Below are 23,785 nucleotides of genomic sequence, written 5' to 3' on the forward strand. Positions count from 1 at the left end.
TCGTTGGACCCCTGAACCGCGCCGTAAGGAAAAAGATAAAGGAGGGAGCGAAAGAAGAAGGGAAGAAGAGGTGCCGTAGTGGAGGGCTCCGGAATAATTTCGACCACCTGGGGATCTTTAACGTGCACTGACATCGCACAGCACACGGGCGCCTCAGCGTTTTTCCTCCATAAAAACGCAGCCGCCGCCGTAGGGTTCGAACCCGGGTAACTCCAGATCAGTAGTCGAGCGCCCTAACCACTGAGCCACCGCGGCGGGGCTAAAAGGGTTTGACCCAACCCCAAAATTCGGGTGGCCTAGCGTGCTTTCGCAGAATATGTCGTGCATAGGAATGCTAAACCACCAGCCATATTTGTTTACTCCTTCGGAGAGTACATGTGTGAAGTGATTTCGCCCAACGCCAACCGCAAGCTCATCGACTTCGGTCTATTGCCTCCGAACCACGTCAGGCACGAATAGCAAACAACGAGTTTTAAGTGTGCACTAAGCATTTTCCTCAGCCATTTCTTGCGTTTTATTAAACCCCATGGCTACTTGGCACTGTATCAGATAATAAATGTGGCATCTGTCATAAAATTCTCCCATTGGCTAGAATAACGGACGTCACCGGACCGAATGATTCTCATTGGCTGGAGACAAGTGGCGTCATTCGAAGCTGGTGCCTCAATTGGCCTGCGATAGTTACGTCCGTGCTCACTCAGTCCCCTTGCTAAAGCAAAATTCACCGGTACACGCCGTAACACACAGAGCGAATATCCAAACACTACAAAGAACACCAGGGAAAGCTCCGCTATCTTCTTTCTGAGGACGAGGAACATTTGTGGAGCTGTGAATTTGTAAGCTAGGTATTTAAGGTAGCTTCTAACAGGGAGCATTCGCGGAGCTGTAGAACGCGCATGCGCACACCCACGGGCTCAACACGGTGCTGCGTCACATGCGTGACTTCGCAACGGCATTCGAGTGCCCGCCTACCAGCGCGATCGTCCTGCAGCCGCCAGAATACTGCGTGCCGTGGCCGTACACGGAGCGTTACATCATACGGCGCACTAGCGCGTTCTCCACGACCGCCGGAGACGTCACCGCTGCGACCACGTGATCTGTGCCAGGCAGCGCCCTGTGGTCACCAATTGCAGTGGCTATTGGAGCAATACTGTCAATTTCGTACATGAAATTAGGTTTCGCTTTGAGGAATCACTTGCCAAGCTAAATAATTTAACATCACAGAACAGAAAGATCAGAAAACCTAACTAACCCTGAAATGATATAATATAAAATTTTGTTAAGTAATACAGAGCTCCCATGCTTTTGGTCCCCCATGTTAAAAATGTAAACGGCCCTGAAACAACTTTAGAGGAAAGTAAGCTCGCTCAGTGGCTACATCCTGTTCTCATTAACATCTCAGCCATATAATACACATCAGAAGAGGACATACAACCTACAACCGCGCGGGAAAGTTGGCGAGCCCTTTCCAGTGACATTTTGAAACACTAGCTCTCCTCCGTGTCGCACGTCTGCGTATGTCCGTTAAGAGCTGGCTGTTGGTTAGATTTATCCAGAGGTCATGGTGCTAACGGTAGAGTCCAGTCAGCAGCGTCCCTCCGGTGGGCCAGGAAGCTCTGCCATCCGGGCAATTCCCGCGCGCGTCGGCAGCCCGCGGTGGGGCCAAGTGGGTGGGACCGGTGTAAATAATAAAAATAATAATTTGCTGCTGGGGAAGGGAAATGGTGCAGTGTCTGTCTAACATCTCGGCGGAGTCCTGGGCCGCGCCGTGGGGGAGGGGATGAAGGAGGGAATGAGAGAAGAGGTGCCGTAGTGGAGGGCTCCGGAATGGTTTCGGCCACCTAAGGATCTTAGACGTGCGCTGGCGTCGCACAGCACACGGGCGCCTTGGCGTTACGCCTCCTTCGAAACGCGGCCGCCGCGGTGGGGTTCGAACTCGGGAGCTCCGGATCAGTGGTGGTGGTGGAAACATTATTGCCAAATACAGAGGGGGGCAAGCCCCCTAACATGGCACGAGGCAGCCCTTAGGGGGCTGCCCTTACAGGGAAAAGGACAGCCCTTGGAGGGCTATCCGCTTCAGGGCGTCGGTAATTATCCGGCGCTGGTCAGCAGCAGCGGAGCTGGCCAGGAGAGTCTCCCTGTATGACTCCGCCATGGTTGGGCATGGATGGTGTGGGAAGGTAGGACATGTGAGGAGGACATGAAGGAAGTCCCTCGTTTTCCCGCAGAGCTTACAAGAAATAATGAATTGATCGGGGTAGCCGGCATGAAGGAGAATAAGGTAAGAAGCAGTTCGGGTCTGGAGTCGGCACCAGTGGGAGGCCTGGATTCACTAGCCCAGCGCCCTAACCACTGAGCTACTGGGGCAAGTCGAAAATGAAACTAAAATTGAAAATTTGTTTGAGGAAAAGAAAACAAAATTCAAAATTGGTTTTGAGGAAATGAAATGACGCAGTAACTGTCTCACATCTCGGTGGACACCCGAACCGCGCCATAACAGAAGGGATTAAGGAGGCAGTGGAAGAAAGGGAGAGGTGCCGTAGTGGATGTCTCGGTAATGATTCAGACGACCTGGGGATCTTTTACCCTGCACTGACATCGCGCAGCACGCGGGCGCCTTATACGTTTAACCTCGCCTGAAACGCGACCTGAAATGGTACGAAACACGTATATGGCTTAAAATAACCCTAATTATTATAGGCCCCAGCTACTGTTACCTGGCAACATCAGGCAGAATTCTCAACCTAAAACCAAGACTCTCGATACATGAAACAGAGCGTGTGGTGTGGGTGCTACGCCACGACGGGCCATGTCGCCTGGGGCTATGAAAAAAGCCCTTTACTACAAAAGATAACTAGCCCTAGTTTAGAGCAATAGGAGCCCTCCTGACTGAGAAAAAGAATGAGTTCATAGACAGTTTATGCTGGTGACTAGGTTGACCACTGAAACTCCAAATATATCTCTCCCCCACCCTTAAGCCTTTTCTCTTCCCAAATTAACGTGTTTACTACTACTACTTCAAGAGCACGAACACAGAAGCACAGTTGCGCGCACAAGTGCGCAGACTTTATTGTTTCAAGCCAAATGGTTTTTGGCAGCGAACGTCTTGCGTCGATTCGTTCGAGCAACGACAGCTTAAAAAATATGGCAGCTAGCAGCCACCACAAAATTCTCTCATAAAACTGGGGGCTGTCGAACCATATGCCCCGCGAGACCCGTTGTCGCCAGTGTCAACGGATCCTGGTCGTCACTGCCACTCCGGCGTGCCGGTGGCCTCGTCCAGGACGTCACTGCGCCGTCAGCACCAACATTCGCACTCGCATTCGTAGACGCACTTTTACCGGCATCTTCACTCTCACCCCCATTTTTACGGGCAGCCCGCAGGTCACTGGCCTCGAAGAAGCCGCACCGTAGCGCTGGATTCATGGGCGAGGCCACGGGACACGTAAATGCGGTGGCGAACTCGCGGAAGTTCTTCAGCGGCAGTGTGCAGGACAGCTGTTTTCGCTCGCTGGGCCCGCGCGCGCAGGACGCTTGACAGAAGGCGACGAAGAAGGCCTGATCCTCTGACAGGCCAAGGAAAATGCGCCGCCTCTGATGCGTCCGCGTACCCTGGTCGGCGATAGAGCGCGACGCGTTGAAGGCCCCGCACGCTATCTCGATGGCAGCGACTCCCTCGAAGGCCTGCACACCTCCTTCGGCTCCACTGGCGGCAGTCGCTGGGCACGCTGTCCTCCGCTCGTAGTCCCGGTACGAGGACTTTCCCCACCAAAGACCGGAGGTGGAACCGCGACCGTCCAGGAGGACGCCTCGTGGGTCGAACGCCCGGGCCAGGGCAACGGCGTAGTGGGCTCCGAGGCCTCCCATGTTCACAGCGAGGCCCACTCCCTCCACGAACAGCGGGCTGCGCAGCGCGTGCAGCGAGACAGCCAGCTCGTTTAGGTAATAGTGGTAGCGGAACAGGGCCCGCGGCGGCTGCAAGTCTCCAGGGTAGAAGGCGTCGGCCACATCCCACTGCCTGCCAAGGAGCGCTCGGCGAGCCGACAACGCGTCAAGCCAGTACCGCAACACAGCACCGTCCTCTCTGGGCTCAGGGAAGTTCTCCAATATGGCGGCCACCTCCGATGCATTGAGGTAGGAGTCGGAAGGCCAGAGGGAGGTGTTCATGCGGCGCAGCTTGTCGACGGCGGCCGCTCGGCTCTCAGCGTGGATCCAAGATGTCTTCAGGAAGAAGTTGATGGCCGTCTGAGTGATGGTCATCAGAATGGCGTCCACTGAGGAGCGCCAGTGAAGCGGGTAGGTAGTGTTTATGTAGCCGGAGAGGTGGGTTACTCCGAACGCTCTGTGTGTGACCCAGAAACAGTCGGCGCTCCGCATATCTTCCATCTCGTACGCCGTGGGTCGACCCGGAAGTGCCGAGTCGGCCATCCATCCGATCATCTGCACCAGCGACCATGCCAGCTGGTGTAGCACCACCTCAGCAGGAAGCGAACTCAGCAGATAGTCGACTGCCTGCAGCAGCTTCACGTTCGTGGCGATGACGCGGTCAGCCTCGGTCACTCTGAGAGCTTTGTTGAGCTGCCAGTTGAGGACAGTGTCCCACTGGGCGGTGGCCAGGCGAGGAGTGGCCAAATTCTGCATCTGCTTCAGCGGGAGGGCCAGTTCGTTCTGGCCACCAGACACCGAGCCGCACAGGGCACCGACGATCGTTGACTCATAACGGCGCAGCTCCTCCATTTCCTTGTCGCTCATGGCCGCGAAGCTTCTCGCACGAAGGGCGTCGTGAAAGAGACGCTCGCGTGCTTTGTACACTCCCCGCATTACCATGGTGTCCAGAGCCCGCTTCCAATCGTAGGACACGATGCCGGACCCCACGCGCACCTGCCGTTGGTTGCGGCCCGGTATGGGTGAGACACGAACCGAGACCCACAGGCCCAGGTTCCAGTTGATGTCCAGGTCCAGGAGTACGTCCAGAGGCTGCGCGGGCGCCGTAGTGCGCTCAGGCCAGGACAGTGACCGGTCGGCAAGGAACTCGGTCAGCAAAGCGGCATCCTTGGTACTGCTACCACTGTGCAGGCAGACCTGGTACGCCCGCTCAGCTCGGTTAATGCGCAGTACCGGGCGGGAATCGGGCAAAAGGACTTTCCCGGTTGGCAGCACCATTTTGTTTAAGGCGTCGTTCACGGCCTCCAGGTACCGAATGGCGTCTTGCTGGGCCACGGCCAGGAGGTCTCGGAAGACGGTCTCCGACTTGGCTGCGCGAGGATGCCAAGCGCCACACGCGAAGCGGTAAAAGTCGCCGCACGGGGCCGTGCTCCGGTTCAGGGAGTCCTTGAGGCGACGGAAGTGCGCCATGCAGAGCTTGGAGTTGCAGGTGTTCCACGAGCTGCGTCCCATGCCAAAGACGCCGCTTCCTTCGGAGCCTCTCTGATGACGGAGCACAGACAGGCCGATGGTGATGGCGCTGAGCGTCAGTGCTACTCCCAGTAATGATGACAGCAGGTGACCTAGAGCCACCGCCCTTTGGCGCCGGTCTAGTCCTCCGCTCGTCGTCGAAGGCGCCTCGCAGCCTTCGCCAGCCATTCGAGACCACATTCTTTGTGCCCACCACTCGTGACGACGTGGAACAGCCAGCTGTCCGTTCATGGCTCCTCGGGGCTTCGAATCGCACGTGAGATCTGCTCGTGTGCGCGTGGCGTCCCTCGTGCTGCCGAACGAAGCGCTTGCATCTCGTGCCGGTTCCGCTTCTTTCTTTCCTGTTCCTCACGTGGTACGCTCACATTTGCTGCATTGATATGTCATACGATGCGTTGATAATCAACCGACCGTGGCCAAACATTAGTTCTTTTTTGCAAAGCGTGTTGGTGAACCACAGCACGGTTTCCTTGATGATTTTGGGACCGGGTTTCGCAGAACGCGATATCCATCGGTGTTCCATCTAAATCCGCCGCGTTGGCTCAGTGGTTAGAACGCTCGGCTACTAAGCAGGGTTCGAACCCGACCGTGGTGGCCGCGTTTCGATGGAGGCGAAACGCTAAGGCGCCCGTGTGCTGTGCGATGTCAGTGAACGTTAAAGATCCCCAGGTGGTCGAAATTATTCCGGAGCCCTCCACTACGGCACCCCTTTCTTCCTTTCTTCTTTCACTCCCTCCCTTATCCCTTCCCTTACGGCGCGGTTCAGGTGTGCAACGATATATGAGACAGATACTGCGCCATTTCCTTCCCCAAAAACCAATTATTAATATTATTGGTCCACGTTCGGAACCGGCCTGGGACAATGCCAAAATTGGCTTGGTCCACCCCCGGAAATTCAAAAATGAAGTGACCCACGTTCGGAAAGTACCTGAATAACTCCAAAAAAGGGTTTAATAATAATAATAATTGGTTTTGGGGGGAAAGGAAATGGCGCAGTATCTGTCTCATATATCGTTGGACCCCTGAACCGCGCCGTAAGGAAAAGGATAAAGGAGGGAGTGAAAGAAGAAGGGAAGAAGAGGTGCCGTAGTGGAGGGCTCCGGAATAATTTCGACCACCTGGGGATCTTTAACGTGCACTGACATCGCACAGCACACGGGCGCCTCAGCGTTTTTCCTCCATAAAAACGCAGCCGCCGCCGTCGGGTTCGAACCCGGGTAACTCCGGATCAGTAGTCGAGCGCCCTAACCACTGAGCCACCGCGGCGGGGCTAAAAGGGTTTGACCCAACCCCAAAATTCGGGTGGCCTAGCGTGCTTTCGCAGAATATGTCGTGCATAGGAATGCTAAACCACCAGCCATATTTGTTTACTCCTTCGGAGAGTACATGTGTAAAGTGCTTTTGCCCAACGCCAACCGCAAGCTCATCGACTTCGGTCTATTGCCTCCGAACCACGTCAGGCACGAATAGCAAACAACGAGTTTTAAGTGTGCACTAAGCATTTTCCTCGGCCATTTCTTGCGTCTGATTAAACCCCATGGCTACTTGGCACTGTATCAGATAATAAATGTGGCATCTGTCATAAAATTCTCCCATTGGCTAGAAGAACGGACGTCACCGGACCGAATGATTCTCATTGGCTGGAGACAAGTGGCGTCATTCGAAGCTGGTGCCTCAATTGGCCTGCGATCGTTACGTCCGTGCTCACTCAGTCCCCTTGCTAAAGCAAAATTCACCGGTACACGCCGTAACACACAGAGCGAATATCCGAACACTACAAAGAACACCAGGGAAAGTTCCGCTATCTTCTTTCTGAGGAAGAGGAACATTTGTGGAGCTGTGAATTTGTAAGCTAGGTATTTAAGGTAGCTTCTAACAGGGAGCATTCGCGGAGCTGTAGAACGCGCATGCACACACCCACAGGCTCAACACGCTGCTGCGTCACATGCGTGACTTCGCCACGGCGTTCGAGTGCCCGCCTACCAGCGCGATCGACCTGCAGCCGCCAGAATACTGCGTGCCGTGGCCGTACACGGAGCGTTACATCATACGGCCCACCGGCGCGTTCTCCACGACCGCCGGAGACGTCACCGCTGCGACCACGTGATCTGTGCCAAGCAGCGCCGTGTGGTCACCAATTGCAGTGGCTATTGGAGCAATACTGTCAATTTCGTACATGAAATTAGGTTTCGCTTTGAGGAATCACTTACCAAGCTAAATAATTTAACATCACAGAACAGAAAGATCAGAAAACCTAACTATCCCTGAAATGATATAATATAAAATTTTGTTAAGTAATACAGAGCTCCCATGCTTTTGGTCCCCCGTGTTAAAAATGTAAAGGGCCCTGAAACAACTTTAGAGGAAAGTAAGCTCGCTCAGTGGCTACATCCTGTTCTCATTAACATCTCAGCCATATAATACACATCTGAAGTGGACATACAACCTACAACCGCGCGGGAAAGTTGGCGAGCCCTTTCCAGTGACATTTTGAAACACTAGCCCTCCTCCGTGTCGCACGTCTGCGTATGTCCATTAAGAGCTGGCTGTTGGTTAGATTTATCCAGACGTCATGGTGCTAACGGTAGAGTCCAGTCAGCAGCGTCCCTCCGGTGGGCCAGGAAGCTCTGCCATCCGGGCAATTCCCGCGCGCGTCGGCAGCCCGCGGTGGGCCCAAGTGGGTGGGACCGGTGTAAATAATAATAATAATAATTGGTTGTTGGGGAAGGGAAATGGAGCAGTGTCTGTCTAACTTCTCGGCGGAGTCCTGGACCGTGCCGTGTGGGAGGGGATGAAGGAGGGACTGAGAGAAGAGATGCCGTAGTGGAGGGCTCCGGAATGGTTTCGGCCACCTAAGGATCTTATACGTGCGCTGGCGTCGCACAGCACACGGGCGCCTTGGCGTTAGGCCTCCTTCGAAACGCGGCCGCCGTGGTGGGGTTCGAACTCGGGAGCTCCGGATCAGTGGTGGTGGTGGAAACATTATTGTCAAATACAGAGCGGGGCAAGCCCCCTAACATGGCACGAGGCAACCCTTAGGGGGCTCCCTTACAGGGAAAAGGACAGCCCTTGGAGGGCTATCCGCTTCAGGGCGTCGGTAATTATCCGGCGCTGGTCAGCAGCAGCGGAGCTGGCCAGGAGAGTCTCCCTGTATGACTCCGCCATGGTTGGGCATGGATGGTGTGGGAAGGTAGGACATGTGAGGAGGACATGAAGTAAGTCCCTCGGTTTCCCGTAGAGCTTACAAGAAGAAATGAATTGATCGGGGTAGCCGGCATGAAGGAGAATAAGGTAAGGAGCAGTTCGGGTCTGGAGTCGGCACCAGTGGGAGGCCTGGATTCACCAGCCCAGCGCCCTAACCACTGAGCTACTGGGGCAAGTCGAAAATGAAACTAAAATTGAAAATTTGTTTGAGGAAAAGAAAACAAAATTGAAAATTGGTTTTGAGGAAATTAAATGACGCAGTAACTGTCTCACATCTCGGTGGACACCCGAACCGCGCCATAAGAGAAGGGATTAAGGAGGCAGTGGAAGAAAGGGAGAGGTGCCGTAGTGGAGGTCTCGGTAATGATTCAGACGACCTGGGGATCTTTTAACCCGCACTGACATCGCGCAGCACGCGGGCGCCTTATGCGTTTAACCTCCCCTCAAACGCGACCTGAAATGGTACGAAACACGTATATGGCTTAATATAACCCTAATTATTATAGGCCCCAGCTACTGTTACCTGGCAACATCAGGCAGAATTCTCAACCTAAAACCAAGACTCTTGATACATGAAACTGTGCGTATGGTATGGGTGCTACGCCACGACGTGCTATGAAAAAAGCCCTTTACTACACAAGATAACTAGCCCTAGTTTAGAGCTATAGGAGCCCTCCTGACTGAGAAAAAGAATGAGTTCATAGACAGTTAATGCTGGTGACTAGGTTGGCCACTGAAACTCCAAATATATCTCTCCCCCACCCTTATGCCTTTTCTCTTCCCAAATTAACGTGTTTACTACTACTACGTCAAGAGCACGAACACAGAAGCACAGTTGCGCGCACAAGTGCGCAGACTTTAATGTTTCAAGCCAAATGGTTTTTGGCAGCGAACGTCTTGCGTCGATTCGTTCGAGAAACGACAGCTTAAAATATATGGCAGCTAGCAGCCAGCACAAAATTCTCTCATGAAACTGGGGGCTGTCGGACCATATGCCCCACGAGACCCGTCGGCGCCAGTGTCAACGGATCCTGGTCGTCACTGCCACTCCGGCGTGCCGGTGGCCTTGTCAAGGACGTCACTGCGCTGTCAGCACCAACATTCGCACTCGCATTCGTAGACGCACTTTTACCGGCATCTTCACTCTCGCCCCCATTTTTACGGGCAGCCCGCTGGTCACTGGCCTCGAAGAAGCCGCACCGTAGCGCTGGATTCATGGGCGAGGCCACGGGACACGTAAATGCGGTGGCGAACTCGCGGAAGTTCTTCAGCGGGAGTGTGCAGTACAGCTGTTGTCGCTCGCTGGGCCCGCGCGCGCAGGACGCTTGGCAGAAGGCTACGAAGAAGGCCTGATCCTCTGACAGGCCAAGGAAAATGCGCCGCCTCTGATGCGTCCGCGTACCCTGGTCGGCGATAGAGCGCGACGCGTTGAAGGCCTGGTACGCTATCTCGATGGAAGCGACCCCCTCGAAGGCCTGCACACCTCCTTCGGCTCCACTGGCGGCAGTCGCTGGGCACGCTGTCCTCCGCTCGTAGTCCCGGTACGAGGACTTTCCCCACCAAAGACCGGAGGTGGAACCGCGACCGTCCAGGAGGACGCCTCGTGGGTCGAACGCCCGGGCCAGGGCAGCGGCGTAGTGGGCTCCGAGGCCTCCCATTTTGACAGCGAGGCCCACTCCCTCCACGAACAGCGGGCTGCGCAGCGCGTGCAGCGAGACAGCCAGCTCGTTTAGGTACTAGTGGTAGCGGAACAGGGCCCGCGGCGGCTGCAAGTCTCCAGGGGAGAAGGCGTCGGCCACATCCCACTGCCTGCCAAGGAGCGCTCGGCGAGCCGACAACGCGTCAAGCCAGTACCGCAACACAGCACCGTCCTCTCTGAGCTCAGGGAAGTTCTCCAATATGGCAGCCACCTCCGATGCATTGAGGTAGGAGTCGGAAGGCCAGAGGGAGGTGTTCATGCGGCGCAGCTTGTCGACGGCGGCCGCTCGGCTCTCAGCGTCGATCCAAGATGTCTTCAGGAAGAAGTTGATGGCCGTCTGAGTGATGGTCATCAGAAGGGCGTCCACTGAGGAGCGCCAGTGAAGCGGGTAGGTAGTGTTTATGTAGCCGGAGAGGAGGGTTACTCCGAACGCTCTGTGTGTGGCCCAAAAACAGTCGGCGCTCCGCATATCTCCCATCTCGTACGCCGTGGGTCGACCCGGAAGTGCCGAGGCGGCCATCCATCCGAGCATCTGCACCAGCGACCATGCCAGCTGGTGTAGCACCACCTCAGCAGGAAGCGAACTCAGCAGATAGTCGACTGCCTGCAGCAGCTTCACGTTCGTGGCGATGACGCGGTTAGCCTCGGTCACCCTGAGAGCTTTGTTGAACTGCCAGTTGAGGAGAGTGACCCACTGGGCGGTGGCCAGGCGAGGAGTGGCCAAATTCTGCATCTGCTTCAGCGGGAAGGCCAGTTCGTTCTGGCCACCAGACACCGAGCCGGACAGGGCACCGACGATCCTTGACTCATAACGGCGCAGCTCCTCCACTTCCTTGTCGCTCATGGCCGCGAAGCTTCTCGCACGAAGGGCGTCGTGAAAGCGACGCACGCGTGCTTTGTACACTCCCCGCGTTACCATGGTGTCCAGAGCCCGCTTCCAATCGCTGGACACGATGCCGGACCCCACGCGGACCTGCCTTTGGTTGCGGCCCGGTATGGGTGAGACACGAACCCAGAACCACAGGCCCAGGTTCCAGTTGATGTCCAGGTCCAGGAGTACATCCAGAGGCTGCGCGGGCGCCGTAGGGCGCTCAGGCCAGGACAGTGACCGGTTGGCAAGGAACTCGGTCAGCAAAGCGGCATTCCTGGTACTGCTACCACTGTGCAGGCAGACCTGGCACGCCCGCTCAGCTCGGTTGATGCGCAGGACCGGACGGGAATCGGGCACCAGGACTTTCCCGGTTGGCAGCACCATTTTGTTTGAGGCGTCGTTCACGGCCTCCAGGTACCGGATGGCGTCTTGCTGGGCCACGGCCAGGAGGTCTCGGAAGACGGTCTCTGACTTGGCTGCGCGAGGATGCCAAGCGCCACACGCGAAGCGGTAAAAGTCGCCGCACGGGGCCGTGCTCCGGTTCAAAGAGTCCTTGAGGCGACGGAAGTGCGCCATGCAGAGCTTGAAGTTTCAGGTGTTCCACGAGCTCCGTCGCATGCCAAAGACGCCGCTTCCTTCGGAGCCTCTCTGATGACGGAGCACAGACAGGCCGATGGTGATGGCGCTGAGCGTCAGTGCTACTCCCAGTAATGATGACAGCAGGTGACCTAGAGCCACCGCCCTTTGGCGCCGGTCTAGTCCTCCGCTCGTCGTCTAAGGCGCCTCGCAGCCTTCGCCAGCCATTCGAGACCACATTCTTTGTGGCCGCCACTCGTGACGACGTGGAACAGCCAGCTGTCCGTTCATGGCTCCTCGGGGCTTCGAATCGTACGTGTGATCTGCTCGTGTGCGCGTGGCGTCCCTCGTGCTGCCGAACGAAGCGCTTGCATCTCGTTGCGGTTCCGCTTCTTTCTTTCCTGTTCCTCACGTGGTACGCTCACATTTGTTGCATTGATATGTTATACGATGCGTTGATAATCAACCGACCGTGGCCATACATTAGTTCTTTTATGCAAAGCGTGTTGGTGAACCACAGCACGGTTTTCTTGATGATTTTGGGACCGGGTTTCGCAGAACGCGATATCCATCGGTGTTCCATCTGAATCCGCCGCGTTGGCTCAGTGGTTAGAACGCTCGGCTACTGAGCCGGGTTCGAACCCGACCGTGGTGGCCGCGTTTCGATGGAGGCGAAACGCTAAGGCGCCCGTGTGCTGTGCGATGTCAGTGCACGTTAAAGATCCCCAGGTGGTCGAAATTATTCCGGAGCCCTCCACTACGGCACCCCTTTCTTCCTTTCTTCTTTCACTCCCTCCCTCATCACTTCCCTTACGGCGCGGATCAGGTGTCCAACGATATATGAGACAGATGCTGCGCCATTTCCTTCCCCAAAAGCCAATTATTATTATTATTTGTCCACTTTCGGAACCGACCTGGGACAATGCCAAAATTGGCTTGGCCCACCCCTGGAAATTCAAAAATGTAGTGACCCACGTTCGAAAAGTATCTGAGACACTCCAAAAAAGGGTTTTGCCCAACACCAAAATTCGGGTGACCTAGCCTGCTTTCGCAGAATATGTCGTGCGTAGGAATGCTAAACCACCAGCCATATTTGTTTACTCCTTCGGAGAGTACATGTGTGAAGTGCTTTCGCCCAACGCCAACCGCAAGCTCATCGACTTCGGTCTATTGCCTCCGAACCACGTCAGGCACGAATAGCAAACAACGAGTTTTAAGTGTGCACTAAGCATTTTCCTCGGCCATTTCTTGCGTCTGATTAAACCCCATGGCTACTTGGCACTGTATCAGATAATAAATGTGGCATCTGTCATAAAATTCTCCCATTGGCTAGAAGAACGGACGTCACCGGACCGAATGATTCTCATTGGCTGGAGACAAGTGGCGTCATTCGAAGCTGGTGCCTCAATTGGCCTGCGATCGTTACGTCCGTGCTCACTCAGTCCCCTTGCTAAAGCAAAATTCACCGGTACACGCCGTAACACACAGAGCGAATATCCGAACACTACAAAGAACACCAGGGAAAGTTCCGCTATCTTCTTTCTGAGGAAGAGGAACATTTGTGGAGCTGTGAATTTGTAAGCTAGGTATTTAAGGCAGCTTCTAACAGGGAGCATTCGCGGAGCTGTAGAACGCGCATGCGCACACCCACAGGCTCAACACGCTGCTGCGTCACATGCGTGACTTCGCAACGGCGTTCGAGTGCCCGCCTACCAGCGCGATCGTCCTGCAGCCGCCAGAATACTGCGTGCCGAGGCCGTACACGGAGCGTTACATCATACGGCCCACTAGCGCGTTCTCCACGACCGCCGGAGACGTCACCGCTGCGACCACGTGATCTGTGCCAGGCAGCGCCCTGTGGTCACCAATTGCAGTGGCTATTGGAGCAATACTGTCAATTTCGTACATGAAATTAGGTTTCGCTTTGAGGAATCACTTGCCAAGCTAAATAATTTAACATCACAGAACAGAAAGATCAGAAAACCTAACTAACCCTGAAATGATATAATATTAAATTTTGTTAAGTAATACAGAGCTCCCATGCTTTTGGTCCCCCATGTTAAAAATGTAAAGGGCCCTGAAACAACTTTAGAGGAAAGTAAGCTCGCTCAGTGGCTACATCCTGTTCTCATTAACATCTCAGCCATATAATACACATCAGAAGAGGACATACAACCTACAACCGCGCGGGAAAGTTGGCGAGCCCTTTCCAGTGACATTTTGAAACACTAGCTCTCCTCCGTGTCGCACGTCTGCGTATGTCCGTTAAGAGCTGGCTGTTGGTTAGATTTATCCAGACGTCATGGTGCTAACGGTAGAGTCCAGTCAGCAGCGTCCCTCCGGTGGGCCAGGAAGCTCTGCCATCCGGGCAATTCCCGCGCGCGTCGGCAGCCCGCGGTGGGGCCAAGTGGGTGGGACCGGTGTAAATAATAATAATAATAATTGGCTGTTGGGGAAGGGAAATGGTGCAGTGTCTGTCTAACATCTCGGCGGAGTCCTGGGCCGCGCCGTGGGGGAGGGGATGAAGGAGGGAATGAGAGAAGAGGTGCCGTAGTGGAGGGCTCCGGAATGGTTTCGGCCACCTAAGGATCTTAGACGTGCGCTGGCGTCGCACAGCACACGGGCGCCTTGGCGTTACGCCTCCTTCGAAACGCGGCCGCCGCGGTGGGGTTCGAACTCAGGAGCTCCGGATCAGTGGTGGTGGTGGAAACAATATTGCCGAATAAAGAGGGGGGCAAGCCCCCTAACATGGCCCGAGGCAGCCCTTAGGGGGCTGCCCTTACAGAGAAAAGGACAGCCCTTGGAGGGCTATCCGCTTCAGGGCGTCGGTAATTATCCGGCGCTGGTCAGCAGCAGCGGAGCTGGCCAGGAGAGTCTCCTTGTATGACTCCGCCATGGTTGGGCATGGATGGTGTGGGAAGGTAGGACATGTGAGGAGGACATGAAGGAAGTCTCTCGGTTTCCCGTAGAGCTTACAAGAAGAAATGAATATATCGGGGTGTCCGGCATGAAGGAGAATAAGGTAAGGAGCAGTTCGGGTCTGGAGTCGGCACCAGTGGGAGGCCTGGATTCACTAGCCCAGCGCCCTAACCACTGAGCTACTGGGGCAAGTCGAAAATGAAACTAAAATTGAAAATTTGTTTGAGGAAAAGAAAACAAAATTCAAAATTGGTTTTGAGGAAATGAAATGACGCAGTAACTGTCTCACATCTCGGTGGACACCCGAACCGCGCCATAACAGAAGGGATTAAGGAGGCAGTGGAAGAAAGGGAGAGGTGCCGTAGTGGAGGTCTCGGTACTGATTCAGACGACCTGGGGATCTTTTAACCTGCACTGACATCGCGCAGCTCGCGGGCGCCTTATGCGTTTAACCTCCCCTGAAACGCGACCTGAAATGGTACGAAACAGGTATATGGCTTAATATAACCCTAATTATTATAGGCCCCAGCTACTGTTACCTGGCAACATCAGGCAGAATTCTCAACCTAAAACCAAGACTCTTGATACATGAAACAGTGCGTGTGGTGTGGGTGCTACGCCACGACGTGCCAAGTCTCCTGGGGCTATGAAAAAAGCCCTTTACTACAAAAGATAACTAGCCCTAGTTTAGAGCAATAGGAGCCCTCTTGACTGAGAAAAAGAATGAGTTCATAGACAGTTTATGCTGGTGACTAGGTTGACCACTGAAACTCCAAATATATCTCTCCCCCACCCTTATGCCTTTTCTCTTCCCAAATTAACGTGTTTACTACTACTACTTCAAGAGCACGAACACAGAAGCACAGTTATGCGCACAAGTGCGCAGACTTTATTGTTTCAAGCCAAATGGTTTTTGGCAGCGAACGTCTTGCGTCGATTCGTTCGAGCAACGACAGCTTAAAAAATATGGCAGCTAGCAGCCACCACAAAATTCTCTCATAAAACTGGGGGCTGTCGAAACATATGCCCCGCGAGACCCGTCGTCGCCAGTGTCAACGGATCCTGGTCGTCACTGCCACTCCGGCGTGCCGGTGGCCTCGTCCAGGACGTCACTGCGCCGTCAGCACCAACATTCGCACTCGCATTCGTAGACGCACTTTTACCGGCATCTTCACTCTCACCCCCATTTTTACGGGCAGCCCGCTGGTCACTGGCCTCGAAGAAGCCGCACCGTAGCGCTGGATTCATGGGCGAGGCCACGGGACACGTAAATGCGGTGGCGAACTCGCGGAAGTTCTTCAGCGGCAGTGTGCAGGACAGCTGTTGTCGCTCGCTGGGCCCGCGCGCGCAGGACGCTTGGCAGAAGGCGACGAAGAAGGCCTGATCCTCTACCAGGCCAAGGAAAATGCGCCGCCTCTGATGCGTCCGCGTACCCTGGTCGGCGATAGAGCGCGACGCGTTGAAGGCCCCGTACTCTATCTCGATGGCAGCGACTCCCTCGAAGGCCTGCACAACTCCTTCGGCTCCACTGGCGGCAGTCGCTGGGCACGCTGTCCTCCGCTCGTAGTCCCGGTACGAGGACTTTCCCCACCAAAGACCGGAGGTGGAACCGCGACCGTCCAGGAGGACGCCTCGTGGGTCGAACGCCCGGGCCAGGGCAACGGCGTAGTGGGCTCCGAGGCCTCCCATGTTCACAGCGAGGCCCACTCCCTCCACGAACAGCGGGCTGCGCAGCGCGTGCAGCGAGACAGCCAGCTAGTTTAGGTAATAGTGGTAGCGGAACAGGGCCGGCGGCGGCTGCAAGTCTCCAGGGTAGAAGTCGTCGGCCACATCCCACTGCCTGCCAAGGAGCGCTCGGCGAGCTGACAACGCGTCAAGCCAGTACCGCAACACAGCACAGTCCTCTCTGGGCTCAGGGAAGTTCTCCAATATGGCGGCCACCTCCGATGCATTGAGGTAGGAGTCGGAAGGCCAGAGGGAGGTGTTCATGCGGCGCAGCTTGTCGACGGCGGCCGCTCGGCTCTCAGCGTGGATCCAAGATGTCTTCAGGAAGAAGTTGATGGCCGTCTGAGTGATGGTCATCAGAATGGCGTCCACTGAGGAGCGCCAGTGAAGCGGGTAGGTAGTGTTTATGTAGCCGGAGAAGTGGGTTACTCCGAACGCTCTGTGTGTGACCCAGAAACAGTCGGCGCTCCGCATATCTTCCATCTCGTATGCCGTGGGTCGACCCGGAAGTGCCGAGTCGACCATCCATCCGATCATCTGCACCACCGACCATGCCAGCTGGTGTAGCACCACCTCAGCAGGAAGCGAACTCAGCAGATAGTCGACTGCCTGCAGCAGCTTCACGTTCGTGGCGATGACGCGGTCAGCCTCGGTCACTCTGCGAGCTTTGTTGAGCTGCCAGTTGAGGAGAGTGTCCCACTGGGCGGTGGCCAGGCGAGGAGTGGCCAAATTCTGCATCTGCTTCAGCGGGAAGGCCAGTTCGTTCTGGCCACCAGACACCGAGCCGCACAGGGCACCGACGATCGTTGACTCATAACGGCGCAGCTCCTCCATTTCCTTGTCGCTCATGGCCGCGAACCTTCTCGCACGAAGGGCGTCGTGAAAGCGACGCACGCGTGCTTTGTACACTCCCCGCGTTACCATGGTGTCCAGAGCCCGCTTCCAATCGTAGGACACGATGCCGAACCCCACGCGCACCTGCCGTTGGTTGCGGCCCGGTATGGGTGAGACACGAACCGAGAACCACAGGCCCAGGTTCCAGTTGATGTCCTGGTCCAGGAGTACGTCCAGAGGCTGCGCGGGCGCCGTAGTGCGCTCAGGCCAGGACAGTGACCGGCCGGCAAGGAACTCGGTCAGCAAAGCGGCATCCTTGGTACTGCTACCACTGTGCAGGCAGACCTGGTACGCCCGCTCAGCTCGGTTAATGCGCAGTACCGGACGGGAATCGGGCAAAAGGACTTTCCCGGTTGGCAGCACCATTTTGTTTGAGGCGTCGTTCACGGCCTCCAGGTACCGGATGGCGTCTTGCTGGGCCACGGCCAGGAGGTCTCGGAAGACGGTCTCTGACTTGGCTGCGCGAGGATGCCAAGCGCCACACGCGAAGCGGTAAAAGTCGCCGCACGGGGCCGTGCTCCGGTTCAAAGAGTCCTTGAGGCGACGGAAGTGCGCCATGCAGAGCTTGGAGTTGCAGGTGTTCCACGAGGTGCGTCCCATGCCAAAGACGCCGCTTCCTTCGGAGCCTCTCTGATGATGGAGCACAGACAGGCCGATGGTGATGGCGCTGAGCGTCAGTGCTACTCCCAGTAATGATGACAGCAGGTGACCTAGAGCCACCGCCCTTTGGCGCCGGTCTAGTCCTCCGCTCGTCGTCGAAGGCGCCTCGCAGCCTTCGCCAGCCATTCGAGACCACATTCTTTGTGCCCACCACTCGTGACGACGTGGAACAGCCAGCTGTCCGTTCATGGCTCCTCGGGGCTCCGAATCGCACGTGTGATCTGCTCGTGTGCGCGTGGCGTTCCTCGTGCTGCCGAACGAAGCGCTTGCATCTCGTGCCGGTTCCGCTTCTTTCTTTCCTGTTCCTCACGTGGTACGCTCACATTTGCTGCATTGATATGTCATACGATGCGTTGATAATCAACCGACCGTGGCCAAACATTAGTTCTTTTTTGCAAAGCGTGTTGGTGAACCACAGCACGGTTTCCTTGATGATTTTGGGACCGGGTTTCGCAGAACGCGATATCCATCGGTGTTCCATCTAAATCCGCCACGCTGGCTCAGTGGTTAGAACGCTCGGCTACTGAGCCGGGTTCGAACCCGACCGTGGTGGCCGCGTTTCGATGGAGGCGAAACGCTAAGGCGCCCGTGTGCTGTGCGATGTCAGTGCACGTTAAAGATCCCCAGGTGGTCGAAATTATTCCGGAGCCCTCCACTACGGCACCCCTTTCTTCCTTTCTTCTTTCACTCCCTCCCTTATCCCTTCCCTTACGGCGCGGTTCAGGTGTGCAACGATATATGAGACAGATACTGCGCCATTTCCTTCCCCAAAAACCAATTATTAATATTATTGGTCCACGTTCGGAACCGGCCTGGGACGATGCCAAAATTGGCTTGGCCCACCCCCGGAAATTCAAAAATGAAGTGACCCACGTTCGGAAAGTACCTGAGGCACTCCAAAAAAGGGTTTAATAATAATAATAATTGGTTTTGGGGGGAAAGGAAATGGCGCAGTATCTGTCTCATATATCGTTGGACACCTGAACCGCGCCGTAAGGAAAAGGATAAAGGAGGGAGTGAAAGAAGAAGGGAAGAAGAGGTGCCGTAGTGGAGGACTCCGGAATAATTTCGACCACCTGGGGATCTTTAACGTGCACTGACATCGCACAGCACACGGGCGCCTCAGCGTTTTTCCTCCATAAAAACGCAGCCGCCGCCGTCGGGTTCGAACCCGGGTAACTCCGGATCAGTAGTCGAGCGCCCTAACCACTGAGCCACCGCGGCGGGGCTAAAAGGGTTTACCCAACCCCAAAATTCGGGTGGCCTAGCGTGCTTTCGCAGAATATGTCGTGCATAGGAATGCTAAACCACCAGCCATATTTGTTTACTCGTTCGGAAAGTACATGTGTAAAGTGCTTTTGCCCAACGCCAACCGCAAGCTCATCGACTTCGGTCTATTGCCTCCGAACCACGTCAGGCACGAATAGCAAACAACGAGTTTTAAGTGTGCACTAAGCATTTTCCTCAGCCATTTCTTGCGTCTTATTAAACCCCATGGCTACTTGGCACTGTATCAGATAATAAATGTGGCATCTGTCATAAAATTCTCCCATTGGCTAGAAGAACGGACGTCACCGGACCGAATGATTCTCATTGGCTGGAGACAAGTGGCGTCATTCGAAGCTGGTGCCTCAATTGGCGGGGATTCTTCCGCCTTGCTGTCGAGGCGGTCGGACGTGCGTTCGGCGAGCTCCGTCGACATCGGGGACGAAGTCGTGCTCAGGAGCCTGAGGACGACCCAAACTGGCTGGAATCAGCGTCGGAAGAGAACCGGAAGGCTAGGAACACTAATAACCAACAAGGTGGGCCGATTTTCCTGAATTATAGGGCCGAGAAGGCCCCAACGGGAAGGAGACCGGGCTAAGCCTAACGAGGCTTAGCCAAGACAAAGGAGAGGCCTAGGCCTAACGGCCGACGCGCGAGCCCTCCCAGTGCCATGGAGGTGGTTGAGGGAAGAGAGATAGCCCCGGAGGAGCTAAAAGCCCCAGGGCAATGGTTTAGGATAAGAAAGAATGGAAGACTAATTCCGGAAAAGGAAATAGCCGACGACCCCGTGGTCGAGACAAAAGCTAAGGACAGGACGGCAGCAAGGCAGGAGGGAAGAAGACTGGCTGCGAAATCGGTGGAGAAACAAATAACGAGAATTCCGCAAGATTTCGACAAAATAATCATGCGTCCCAGAGGTGGGATAGAGAAGCTACTTGTGCACGGAGGAGCGTTTCTGGCGAACGCCATCGCCGAAGCGGCCGAGGTCAGAGAAGGCAGCAGAGAGGACATAATCACCTTCAACAGGAAACAGCAGTCCATCATGATAGCCACCGGAGATGGAAATAGAAGAGAGAAATACGCGTCGCTAACAGAGCTGAAGCTAGGCGACGTAGAGACAACGCTGAACGCGTACCTGACCCCGCCGGAAAACTGCGGGAAGGGAGTGATCTACGACGCCCCGGACTTCTGGACGGAGGAAGAAATTTTCGAAAGACTAGAGCAACACGGAGCCAAGAACCCACCCATACTGGGAGTGAGACGATTAGGGAAAGAATCCAAGGCCGTCCTAATCCTGTTCGAAGGCAACAGGGTGCCATGGCACGTGTACCTATCCCCAACGCCGACGAGGTGCGTCCTCTACAAGAAAAGGTACGAAGTCTGCTATGCATGCGGACGAATGGGACACCGACAGGACGTCTGCCCGGACCCAGAAAACAAGAAGTGCAGAAGCTGCGGAGAAGAAAACCCAGCAGAAGGCCACAAATGCAAGACCAAATGCCAACTATGCGCAAAGGAACACCCACTAGGAGACCGAAGATGCAAGGAAATATACAGAACACCGTACGAGATCAAGAAGAAGATCTGGGAAAAAAGGCAGGAAGAAGAGACCCGCAGGAAGGACCAGAAGCCTACAGGAAGAACGGATCGCCGAGACGACAGCTTCCCCAGATTGGGGGAAGGCGAGGCAAGGAACCAGACGCCCCCAGGAAAACCGGGAGCCCCCAAAGGACAGGGAGGACTCGGGGAACAAAGAAGGGCGAGATCCAGATCACGGTCCAGGGACCCGGAGAGATCGAGGCCCAGGGACCCAAAGGACCCCTGGGGAAAAGGACGCAGCGACCGGAGCAGAGAGCCGAGCAAGGAGCCGAAAACAGTAAGCTTTGCAGGAGGGGCCTCCCAGGCTAAAGATGATAACGACAGGGAGATAGAAAAACTTAACAGAGGGGCCTCCCAGGCTAAAGATGATAAAGACAGAGAGATAGCAAAACTTAAAAAACAGGTAGAGGAGCTACAGAGACTCCTGAAAAAGCACATAGAGGGGAGCGCAAAAGCAGCTCCACTAGAGATGAAACAAGCAGAACAGCCCAAAACAGGTACAAAGCAGACCGGACCTCTTACGCAGAAACCCCAGGCGACAGGGCAGGTAACGGAGGAGGCGGAAAAAGCAAGGAGACCCCCACTCAAACGGAAAGGGGACGAGGAGGTAGATATATGGGAAACGCTCAGGAAAGAGAGCGAAGCGAATAGGCTAGCAATCTCCACCCTACAAGCCGAGATGAGGGAATTCATGATGCAGATAACGCAGGCAATAGGACAGCTGCAGTCTGAAGTCCAGGCTCAGAGAACAGAATTACAAAGCCAGAGAGCGGAGCTGATAGCCCACGCGGAGCAACATAAACGAACGGAGGAAGCAATCGCACGAATCCAACATGGATAGAAAGGCCAAAAACAAGACCCTCATTTGGCAGTGGAACTGCCGAGGCTTCCGAAGCAAGCGAGCGGTATTGCAACAATACATCGATACATTAGAGGAAAAGCCCCTGGCCATAGCCCTGCAAGAAACTGGTAAGCGGCTAAATCTACCAGGGTATCAAGCATTCCACAGTGATAGAGGGGAGAAATCTCACGTCACCACATACGTTAAAAGGAACATAGCAACAATTGAGCATGAGCTAAACACGGCAGAGGCAGAAGTCGTCCTAGTAGAGATGATAACGGGCAAAAAGAATGAACCAAGCCTGTTCCTACTAAACGTGTACTCGAGACCGAAGCAGCAAAAAGTCAGGTTCAGGGCAATATTTCGGAAAGCAATGAAAGTGGCAAACATTAGCCCACTGATCATAGTAGGGGACTTCAACGCCCATCACGAGGAGTGGGGATACAGTACGAGGGACACGAAGGGACGACACCTATGGGAGGACATACAGGAGTTAGGCCTAACCCTGCAAACAGATCCGGGGTGCCCAACTAGGAGAGGGAATAGCGTCATGGCGGACACCACACCTGACCTCACGCTAACCAAAAACGTTAGGGCAGCCACTTGGATGAACACAGGAACGGACCTAGGAAGTGACCACCTCATTATCGCCACGACGGTACGCACGGGCATCAAAGATAAAGCGGGTAGACTGCCCAAAATCACAGAATGGAACAAATTCAGGGCCCAAAGGGACCAGCAAAATTGGGGAACCATCCAAAACATAGAGGAATGGACAGAAACCCTTAAGAAGCACGTGTCGGAAGCGACCGTAACTTTGAAGGGGCAATATGTTCTAGAACTAGCAGACAACAAACTGCTGCACATGTGGGAGGCCAAAAATGGACTCGAACGCAGATGGAAGAAGCAGAGATGGAATAGGAACCTCAGGAGAAGAATAGCAAGACTAAATCGGGACATAGAAAAATATGCACGACAGTTGTGTGAGCAAAACTGGTGCAGCAGGTGCGACGAGATGGAAAGGGGTATGAGCTTAACAAAGACCTGGAACCTATTAAGGCACCTACTCGACCCTACCAACTCTAAAACGCAGGCGAGCATTAGTCTAGCCAAGACAAAGCACATCTATGAGGGGACGGACGAGGAGTTCGTTAAAGAAATTATACAAACATATATAGGGGACACGAAGAGGGTAGAACTCCCAGAGTACCAGGGTCCCCCGATGGAGCTTTTAGACGGCCCAATAACAGAAGCGGAGGTAAGGGCGGAAATAATTAAGCTAAAGTCAAAATCGGCCCCGGGCCCAGACGGCATCACCAACAAAACCCTGAGGAACCTAGTTGATGGCTCGATAACAGCAATCACTGCATATATGCAGAAGGTGTGGGAAACCGGAAAGCTTCCCGCGCAATGGAAAGAGGCGAACATCATACTCATTCCAAAGCAGGGAAAAGCGCCGAAGCTCGAAAACTTACGACCCATATCCCTCACATCTTGCGTAGGGAAGCTAATAGAACACGTAATTCAGACAAGGCTAACCAGATACATGGAAGACAACGAGCTCTGGCCAAGCGAGATGATTGGCTTCCGCCCGGGGCTGAGTACGCAAGACGTGATGCTGAGGCTGCAGCACGACATAATCGAATCCCAATCCAAAGATGCAAAAGTAATCCTAGGTCTCGACCTCAAAAAGGCGTTCGATAACGTCAAACACGAGGCTATACTAGAGGAACTACATAGTCTAGAGGTAGGTCCGAGAACATATAACTATGTCAAGGACTTCATAACTGGGAGAACAGCGAGGATCAAATATCAGGACATAGAATCAGGGAACATAGAACTGGGCAGCAGGGGCACCCCCCAAGGGTCGGTACTATCCCCACTCCTCTTCAACGTAGCAATGAGAGGGTTACCTAAATTACTTCAAGGAATAGAGGGTCTAAAGTTCAGTATGTATGCAGACGACATCAATGTCTGGATAAACAAAGGAGACGACGGGCAAATAGAAAGGAAACTCCAGAAGGCAGCAGACACTGTGGTAGAGTACGCAGCACAAAGAGGACTGGCATGTTCACCAGAGAAGTCTGAGCTTCTGGTATACAACCCAAAAAGAAAC

The 23,785-nt window shown here is 54.7% G+C and overlaps 3 protein-coding genes across 3 annotated transcripts; all 3 read right to left on the minus strand.

Annotated features, from left to right (window-relative positions):
- Positions 1-3,174: 3,174 nt before the first annotated feature.
- LOC144120450 (endothelin-converting enzyme 2-like) lies at positions 3,175-5,583 on the minus strand. The gene has a single exon (XM_077652852.1). It carries the CDS (start codon positions 5,581-5,583, stop codon positions 3,175-3,177), a length of 2,409 nt encoding a protein of 802 aa, XP_077508978.1.
- Positions 5,584-10,355: 4,772 nt separating this feature from the next.
- Positions 10,356-11,765, minus strand: LOC144120454 (endothelin-converting enzyme-like 1). Its single transcript, XM_077652867.1, has one exon. It carries the CDS (start codon positions 11,763-11,765, stop codon positions 10,356-10,358), a length of 1,410 nt encoding a protein of 469 aa, XP_077508993.1.
- A 4,674-nt stretch (positions 11,766-16,439) lies between these two features.
- Positions 16,440-18,089, minus strand: LOC144120463 (neprilysin-1-like). Its single transcript, XM_077652879.1, has one exon. It carries the CDS (start codon positions 18,087-18,089, stop codon positions 16,440-16,442), a length of 1,650 nt encoding a protein of 549 aa, XP_077509005.1.
- Between the last annotated feature and the right edge of the window lie 5,696 nt (positions 18,090-23,785).

Source organism: Amblyomma americanum, chromosome 1, assembly GCF_052857255.1.
Source record: "Amblyomma americanum isolate KBUSLIRL-KWMA chromosome 1, ASM5285725v1, whole genome shotgun sequence".
Classification (NCBI taxonomy): Eukaryota; Metazoa; Arthropoda; class Arachnida; order Ixodida; family Ixodidae; genus Amblyomma; species Amblyomma americanum.